This window comes from Panthera onca, chromosome E1, assembly GCF_046562875.1.
Source record: "Panthera onca isolate mPanOnc1 chromosome E1, mPanOnc1 haplotype 2, whole genome shotgun sequence".
Lineage (NCBI taxonomy): Eukaryota > Metazoa > Chordata > Mammalia > Carnivora > Felidae > Panthera > Panthera onca.
In genome coordinates this window covers 19,436,992-19,446,265 of record NC_138352.1, presented here as the reverse complement: position 1 = coordinate 19,446,265, position 9,274 = coordinate 19,436,992, and the positions used below count along the sequence as shown (strand labels likewise).

The 9,274-nt window shown below is 52.5% G+C and overlaps 1 protein-coding gene across 1 annotated transcript; it reads right to left on the bottom strand.

Annotated features, from left to right (window-relative positions):
- Positions 1–364: 364 nt before the first annotated feature.
- Positions 365–7,438, bottom strand: ODF4 (outer dense fiber of sperm tails 4). Its single transcript, XM_060647323.3, has 4 exons — positions 6,706–7,438; positions 3,687–3,860; positions 3,305–3,439; positions 365–3,098 (listed from the first exon to the last, which is right to left on the bottom strand). The coding sequence occupies exons 1-4, from the start codon at positions 7,115–7,117 to the stop codon at positions 2,914–2,916; spliced, it is 906 nt and encodes a 301-aa protein (XP_060503306.2). The 5' UTR covers positions 7,118–7,438; the 3' UTR covers positions 365–2,913.
- Between the last annotated feature and the right edge of the window lie 1,836 nt (positions 7,439–9,274).

The window sequence follows — 9,274 nt, the reverse complement described above, 5'->3', positions numbered from 1 at the left end:
CTCCCCGTTTTTTTTTTTTTGGAGTACGATGAACATACAGTGTTACATTAGTTTCAAGTGTACAACATAACGATTCAATAATTCTATACATTACTCAGTGTTCATTATATGCCATTATCCCCCTTTGTAAACAGCAGCGTCTGTCACGGTTACCCCTTGACTGCCCTGCCTGCCATGGTTTCTGGCTGTGTGGGGGGTGGTCACATGTCTCTCTAGTTCACAGGTATGCAGACTGAGAGGAGCTGCACTTGACTCCCTGTATTTAAGGCATTGCATCTCAAGAGGCTTACCTGCACCTGGACCCAATTTAGGCGGCGCATTTGTTTGCTAGGGCAGCCGTAACAAAGCGCCACAGACTAGGTCCTTTAAACAACAGAAATTTATTTTCTCCCAATTCTAGAGGCTGGAAGTCCAAGGTCAAGTGTAATAGGTTTGGTGTCTTTCTGAGACCTCTCTTACGTGGCTTGCAGATGCGAACCTTCTCGCCCGGTCTTTCCTGTGCACCTCGTAAGACCCTATCTCCAGCTAGTTACATTCTGGGGTACTGGGGGTTAGGGCTCCAACGTATGAATTCTGGGGGAGACACAACTCGGCCCATAACAGACGGCCAGTGTATCATGAATGCTTAAAACTTCGTCTCTGCCGGATGCCTCAACAGCTCCACGATGAGACTGTGAGCACCTTACCAGGTGACAGGTGCACCGAGTGTGACAAGGCTGGCTCCTGCCACAAGTTCCTCTTCTTGCCCTCCCCTGACTATAACCTAGTGACATCCAAATGCACCAATGAAAATCCCTCAGACGTTTGCTTGACCCCAATAAAGGCCCTTGGCCACGGGTCCTCACTCTCTCAGCTCCCCATCTGCGTGGTTGAGCCTGCTCTCTGGGCTTTCCTTCCATGTGGCCTCCATGTGGAATGTGGACCTCTCCTAGGACCTGTGGATATAATGAACCCTCCAATTTCAAATGCCTCTCTGAGTGCAATTTCCACAGCTTTGTTGGAATAATCCTTAAAGGCCCCATGAGGAGGACTTAGTTCCTCCCTTGCAACACAGTGGAATTCCAAAATTTCAGCTGATTTGTGTGGTGAAAGTAACAGTGTATAAGGGCACGGACACTTCCTCCTCTTCCTCCTTCCTCGTTCTTAGATCACTCACTCTGGGGGACACGAGCTCTCGACAACCTAGCAGCCCATGAAAGAGGCCCCTGTGGCAAGGAACCGTCGACAGTCATATGAGTGAACCACACTGGAAGTAGATCCTCCAGCCCCAGTCGAGCCTTCAGGTGACTGCAGCCCCAGCTGACATCTTGACTATGACCTCGTGAGAGACCCTGAGCAAGAACCATTCAGCTAAGCTGCTCCCAGATTCCTGATCCCGGAAACTACGTGAGATAATGTTTATTATTTTAAGCCACCAAGTTTGGGGTAATTTGTTATGCAGCAAAAGATTATACTAGGTCTTTATCAAAAGAGGAAAATTATACATAGACTGGAAGCATAGCCCCCTTTATGTATGTAGGAGGCAGATAGTCTCACCCCTGTAGGCATTTGAGTTTATGACTTCTTTCCAATTACCAAATCCCTTTCTCCGATCGTGACCTACATTTGCTTGTTGTTTCTTCCCCAAGGATGACCAAATCAATAAATCCTCGCTACGGGGGGAAGAAGCACGAGGGAGACAATGAGTCTGGATTTGTGGGGTGCTTCTCGGCCCAGATTTCAAGCCCACATATTCTTTGCTCAGACTGTTTGCCTGGAGCCAAGAAGCTGCACACCGCTCGTCGGGTATGGTTAAGGACGAGAATCTCAAAAGAGCCAAAAAAAATCAAATAGAAATCAGTCAGACGTATTAGGTCGAACCATATGAAATGGGCAGCATTTAACCGCTGAAACGGCAGTGTCGGACGGCTCGACCCGCTAAGACGTACAGCTTTCGTCTATCCACCCCACTCGGACTTTGCGCCTTCTCTCTGGCCGGCTGGCATGGCGGCTCCATCTGGAAGGATTCGACCAGATCAGCCACAGCGGCTCTCCGGGGAGACCAGCCTCTCTGTGCGGGATGCCTGAATCCCAGTGGTCATTGCCGGTGCTGCCCCAGGCAGGTGCCGCACGTGTTCGTGAGGCTAGACGAAGTTCGTAATCCAAAAGGACAACCTGCGTCTCGATCGTAGGGCCTGACTCTCACGGTTTTTATTCCTGCCGTTACACGGGAAGCTTGGTCGGAGAGCAGGAGCCGCCCGGAGGGGTGGCAGAACTGGTGGAGTCGAGAGCGGTGGCGACGGAGTGGCGGAGGAGAAGGTGTGGACGGAGGCCGGGGTGGAATTGGAGTCGGAGTTGGCACCGGTGATACCCTGGCCCAGGGCGCTGGGACCTCTTGGTCACCCGAGGACACAGGAGGTGGGATGGCTGCCCAGCACACACGGTACAGCCACGGCCCGGGTAACCTGCCTCTCACCTTGTGGCCAGTTTGCTCTTGGGTCGTTCACTCCCCGTAAACCCACTGGTCACAAGCGATCTCTCCTCATCACGCCCCCCGCCTCCTAGCAAATGTTGGGATGCGGGTAACGAAGTGTAAAAAGGCGTAGCTCTCGCGACGCCTTTCACCTGGGCCCAAAGGCTCCCAGGCAGGAAGAGTCGGGAAACGAAGTTGTTCTCTCTCCCTTCCTCGCCTTCTTCGAGTGGTTGTCTTGTCTCGACCACTGCCAGACACGGTAAGCAAGAGACAATTTATTCCCCATCGGCCCCGCTGTCAGCCGGCAGGAACGAGGAGGGCAAGTGCGAGGCTGACCTAAAATCCTCCCTCTCTAAGTCCTCGAGGCGAGGAGAGCCAACCTACCCAGGGCTTCGAGAAAGGATGAGGAGAGGGATTCGGACGAGGGGCGGCCGAAGTCGGCGCCAGGATTTTGGAAAAGGTTACGGAGAGGCCTTCTCTCGCTCCGGATCCGGGACTTCCTCCTGCTTGCCCGAGGTGTGTGAGACCCCCGGCTCACTCGGAAAGTTCTGTACTGAGCTGGAACCATTGCTGCAGGACGCGGCCCGGCGGGGACAGTTCATAATCACGCTCCAGAAGTGTTTGTGGTTGAAGTGGCAGAGGGCCGCTGGCAAAGGACAAAGGGATGGGGGACAGGAAATGTGGAGAACGGAGGAGGAAAGCGGAAAGCGGCAGGCCAGGCGAGGTGAGGCCCAAGGGGACGCGAATCCTAAGAACCTACCTCCCCACCTCCGGGCCTTACCAGCCCCTCCCTCCCTCCACGCTCCTTCCTGCCCTGAGCCACCTCCTTCCCAGGGCCGCCAGGCCACTCACCGCAGGTGACGTACAGGACAAACACCAGCCAGCCTATGAAATAGCTCCAGCCGATGGGGACAGATAAATTCCTCTTCAGCTCAAAGATCCAGAGGTTAATAGGGAACAGCAGGAGGGTAGAGAAGATAAAGGTAACTGGGAGACAGGAAGCCAAGAAGAGATCTTCTCACCTAAGAATCCCCCAAGGATGCTCCCTTCGGTGCTGAGTTAGCGCAGCCCCACCCAACTCCACCTCTCCAGGGACGGGGGGAATGGGGGGACTCCATTCTCAGCGCCCACCCACACCCCTGCCCCACCCCCCCCCAAAGGAAGGAAGAGGGAGGAGTGCCCAGGAAGATGTGGCTTGTGAGAAACTGAGCTCCATTCCCAGAGCTGGGGGTACCTTCAAAGAAGCTCAGGATGGTCCCGATCCAGCTAAAGAAGGGCAGTCTCTTCAGACCGGGTAGATACGGCAGGTGCAACCAGACGGTGAAGACAAAGCCCAGCCCCAGGGTCAGGCAGAAGGTTATGCGGGCCACCCCGAAGACCGGGTGATTTTCCCACAGCTTAAAACTGTCTGGAGAAAATGAGAATACAGGACGAACTCAGGATTCACAAGAGAAAAAAAATATAATCAAATGAGTAATTACGAGAAAAAGTTAATACTCGAAGAAATGCACATTTGAGGTAACAATGAAATGTGACTTTCACTTATTAAATAGGCAAGGGTTCTTTTTTTTTTTTTTTTTTTTTTTTTTATTTATTTATTTTTGGGACAGAGAGAGACAGAGCATGAACGGGGGAGGGGCAGAGAGAGAGGGAGACACAGAATCGGAAACAGGCTCCAGGCTCCGAGCCATCAGCCCAGAGCCTGATGCGGGGCTCGAACTCACGGACCGCGAGATCGTGACCTGGCTGAAGTCGGACGCTTAACCGACTGCGCCACCCAGGCGCCCCGGGTTCTTTTTTTTTTTAATGTTTATTTATTTTTGAGAGAGAGAGACAGGCAGAGTATGAGCGGGGGAGGGGCGGAGAGAGAGGGAGACACCGAATCCGAAGCAGGCTCCGGGCTCCGAGCTGTCAGCACAGAAGCCGACGCAGGGCTCAAACCCACGAACTGTGAGATCATGACCTGAACCGAAGTCAGACGCTTAACCGACTGAGCCACCCAGGCACCCCGGCAAGGATTCTTACCATGGAGATTGTTTGAAAATCCCAACCATACGAAAATGAATAACTCAATAGAAAAGTGGGCTGGGGAGGAGGGCCCGGGTGGCTCAGTCGGTTAGGTGTCCAACTTCGGCTCAGGTCATGATCTCCCGGTATGTGAGTTCAAGCCCCACAGGAGGCTCCACACTGACAGCACGGAACGTGCTTGGGATTCCCTGTCTCCCTCCTCTGTCTGCCCCTTCCCCACAAGCTCTCTCTCTCTCCCTCTCACTCAAAATAAATAAGCAAATAAATAAATAAAACCCCCCAAAAACTTAAAATATTTCATTCTTTCATCCAGCCAAGCCACTTTGGGAAATCTATACCAAAGAATTCATACTAAACACAGGGGAGAAAAAAAACTTTATGATTAACAAATTTGTTGCTCCTTTTTTCACAAATACGACATTGGAAATAAACTTTGCCAAGAATGGAAGAATAAAAGTCAAGTAAAAAGGTGACAATCCATTTACTTGATATATATCTATTAATTCATATATTTTTTTAATGTTTACTTGTGAGGGAGAGAGCACGGGTGGGAGAGGGGCAGAGAAAGGGAGACAGAGAATCCGAAGCAGGCTCCAAGCTGTTAGCATAGAGCCTAATGTGAGGCCTGAACCCATGAACCGTGAGATCATGACCAGACCCGAAGTCGGACACTCAACTGACTGACCCAATGTCCCATCTATTATAATATGGAAACATTTACTGTATCTTTATAGACATATTTAAAACACTATAAATTAAATTAAAATAATTTAGAAGACATAAAATTGTTTATGAAGACTGAGTCCAGCTGTGTAAAAACCATTCGAAATTTGTTCAGTTTATTTTTTATTTTTTTTAATGTTTATTTATTTTTGAGACAGAGAGAGACAGAGCATGAACGGGGGAGGGGCAGAGAGAGAGGGAGACACAGAATCGGAAGCAGGCTCCAGGCTCTGAGCCATCAGCCCAGAGCCCGACGCGGGGCTCGAACTCACGGACCGCGAGATCGTGACCCAGGCTGAAGTCGGATGCTTAACCAACTGAGCCACCCAGGCGCCCCTGGTTGTTTTTTTTGGTTTTTTTTTTTTAAAGCCTGGCTCAGTCGGTGAAGTGTGCAACTCTTGATCTCGGGGTTGTGAGTTCGGGCCCCACATTGGACATGGAGATTACTTAAAAATAAAATCTTTAACACATAATAATAAATAGGGGCACCTGGGTGGCTCAGTGGGTTAAGCAGTGGACTCTTGATTTCAGGTCAGGTCATGATCTCACAGTGCTCGAGATCGAGCCCCGGGTCCGGCTCTGTGCTGACATTGCAGACCCTGCTTGGGATTCTCTCTGCCCCTCCCCTCCGTTCATGCTCTTTCTCTCTCACTCTCTCGCAAAATAAGTAAATAAATAAATAAATAATTTAACGGGTGCCCGGTGGCTCAGTAGGTTGAGCATCTGACTCTTAACTTTAGCTCATGATCGTAGTTTGTGGGATCAGGCCCCACGTCAGGCTCTGCGCTAACAGGGTAGAGCCTGCTTGGGATTCTGCGTCTCCCTCTCTCTCTGCCCCTCCCCTGCATGTTCACGCTCTCTCAAAAGTAAATAAATGAACATTAAAAAAAAAAAAAAAAACGCTCCGGTTTTGCACGAGAGCTGAGAAAGGAGGCCCAGCGCCGGGAGGGGAGGTCAGATGAACAAGAACTAGAAGTGAAAGGCTGCAAGGGCGCCGGGAAGGAAGGAGCAGGGAAACCAGACACGGAAACCCAGAGCTGGCCCAGAAAAGCAGGGCCTGAGGGAGAAGGGAAGAAAAGAGGCTGGGACCCGGGCCTGGGAGACAGCATTCTGGGGACTCCCCTGAAGCTCGGGGCTTGCAAGCCTAGGGGAAGGAAATCCCCACCTCCAAGGAGGCTCTTCTCCCAGGATAACGGGCGTTGTGTGATTGAATGATTGACATTCCCTGAGAGTCGTGCCCCTGGCAACATTGTCACAGGCGCCGACTGGGCTCTGAGCTCCTCCAGAGCAGTGGTACCTTCCCTTGGGTCAGGCAGAACCCTCTGGCCGGGACGGATGGGAGAACGAAAACCCATCCTCGGCGGTCTCTGCCGGTGAGGCCATCTTGCAGGGAAACAGCACTGGGGACGACCAGAGGGAGGGGACGAGGCCACGGGGAGCAGATGGCGTGACCGAGGCGGGCCGGTTCCCCGGGACGGCGACGGGGGTGTGGAGGGTCTCACCTTTCCCGTTTTCGGAGCTGGAGCAGCTCTTGGATTTGCAGATGTGCAGGAGCCCCATGGACATGAGACGAGCCGACGTGTAGATTCTCGAGCTGACGTTGCTGGGCCAGCGCTGGTAGACGCGGCTCCCGGAGAGGCACAGCCACTTCTTGGAGAACACCATGGCCAGCAGCAGGATGAAGGCGACGAGGCTGAGCTCCGAGGCCAGCACCCGCGCTACCCAGCGGGAGTTGTGCGTCATCCTCCACCACAGGGGCAGCACGGAGATTCTCCCGGGCTCTGAGGGGTGCTCCCCGGGCACCTGCCTGGCACCGCTGGGGTCAGCCGGCCAGCTCTCTTCTTGGGCCAGGCTCCCCTCCGCCCCGTCCCGCTTCCCAGCCCCCCCTTCCCTCGCCAGGGTTTGGATGCTCATCCTTTTTTCCTACCGACCGGGGAAATCCAGCCCTAAAGTCCCCTGCCCCCACCTTGAGCATTCCCTGTCTCTCCTCCTAACCTCCACCCCATCTCCACCTTCCCTTGCTGGGCTCAGTGGTCCCTCATCCCTTAAATATTTGTATCAGGCAGAGTCCTTGCCACCACAGGGCCTGGGGTCTGGGAAAGAAACGACCTATTCCGTAGGACCGGGCCCCTAACTGCCATGGAACGTTCCAACATTCCGGGGGCGGGACAGTCAAGTGGGGGAGGGGCCCAAGGTCACAGGCCCCACCCCCCAAGAGCGGCGGTTTCTGAGGGTCCCCTCTTCTCTTCCCACATCCTCGGCCCTGACCCCACCCCAAAATGCTGACAGAGGGAGCAGGGAGAAGGAGAGGGAGTTGGTCCTCAGAAAAGCAGCCTCCCTAAGTTCTTTGGAAATGTCTTCCAAAGGTGTGACCGACCTTCTCACTACTCCCCCCAACCCCTCACCTCCCTCCCGCCTCCACTCTGTATCTTCTTCCCTTCCTTATTTCCCCTCAGCACCAGAAGGGGAGGACATAGGATAAGGAGGGGGTAAAGGAGGGTCACACAAGCTGAAATTTCTCTTTTCTTTTCTTTTTTTTTTTTTTTTTACGGTTTTATTTTTATTTTTAAGAAATAATCTCTACACCCCACGTGGGGCTCGAACCCACAACACCAGGATCAAGAGCCTCACTCCCCACCCACCCACTGAGCCAGTCAGGAGCCCCACAGTCTGAGATTTTTCTCAGCTAGGAGAAAATAAATCTGAATCACCTGGGGCGGCCTGATCGTAGCAGCTTCCAGACCTCAGACCCCAGGAGCTCTGGCAAGGAAAAAGCCTTTCAGATTTGGGATGTGAATTTGAATCCTATCAGAGTTGGTTCACTCTGCAGAAGCAGTAGTGATCCACGCGGTTAAGAACACAGGCTTTAAGGTCCAACAGGCAGAGAGAGGAATGTGGGCCAGCGAACCTGCACGCATCCAACAGCTTCTTTGTGCCTCAGTTTACTCACCTGTAACACAGGAACAATAATCCTCCTCGCAGGCTCCGTTTCAGTATCAAATGGGATAATAAACAACGAGCACTCATTGCTGCATAGTCAGTTCCCAGAAAGTGATAGTTGTTACAGTTACATTATCATTTTCATCGTTCGTGCTCTCTCGCTAGGATACGGAGAAGGAACAAAAACACACAGGTTTTTGGAAGGCATCCTTGCGCCTGTGGGTGGCTACAAATGATGGAAGGAACCCAAAGAGGCCTAAGCAAAAGGGGAGTTCATGGCAAATCCCAAGGTCACGTGCTCAGCAGGACGGGAAGTCCAGCCAGAATCAGGAACTCAGATCCCGCGAGGGCTCTTCCTCCGTTTCTTAGTTTGTCCGGCTGCCGCAACAAAATGCCACAGACGGGGTAGCTTATAAACCACAGAAATGTGTCCCTCGCGTTTTCAGAGGCTGGAAGTCCAAGTTCGTGGCCGTCCAGCATGGTCCGGTGAGGGCCCGCTTCGAGGTCTCCGGCTTTTTGCTGTATCTTCAGGTGGGGCCAGGGAGCCCTGTGGGGTCTCTTGCCTAAGACACCAATCCCACTGGCGAGGACAGAGGTCCGGCCCTGGCGGGGACAAGCGCCATGCTCAGAACCCTCGGCCGCGGTCGGGAGGCACCCGGGTCCAGGAGGCTGAGCGGAACTAGTGACTTCAGGATTCTGTTTCCTTCCTTGGGTCTCGTTTAGTTCTCCTGGAGTTTCTAAGAGCTTCTCATCCTAATGGCCACACAAAACAACATGGAAGAATCTTGGAAATATGTTTCCTGAAAAACGTAACTCCCAGAAGTCTACGCTATAAATAGGATCCCAGTTCTAGAGAGTTCCTAAACAAGCCCAACTAAACGCAACGTTGTTTAAGTATACACACTACTATGATGGCGTGGTACGTTTTAAAAATCAGGGGCGCCTGGGTGGCTCAGTCGGTTGAGCATCAGACTCGTGATTTCGGCTCAGGTCACGATCTCATGGTTCACGGGATCGAGCCTGGCCTGTCCGCATGGAGCCTGCTTGGGATCCTCTGTCTCCATCTCTCTCTGGCCCTCCTCTGCTTGTGCTCTTTCTCAAAAATAAATAAATATAAATAAATATCAGCAG

What these genes read in the sequence shown, in the direction of transcription:
- ODF4 (XM_060647323.3), bottom strand. Translation starts at nt 7,117, where the DNA reads ATGAGCATCCAAACCCTGGCGAGGGAAGGGGGGGCTGGGAAGCGGGAC. An exon ending in CAGCTCCGAAAACGGGAAAG is followed by an intron (nt 3,861 to 6,705) that starts GTGAGACCCTCC and finishes CATTTTCTCCAG; the next exon opens with ACAGTTTTAAGCTGTGGGAA. An exon ending in TGTCCTGTACGTCACCTGCG is followed by an intron (nt 3,099 to 3,304) that starts GTGAGTGGCCTG and finishes GTCCTTTGCCAG; the next exon opens with CGGCCCTCTGCCACTTCAAC.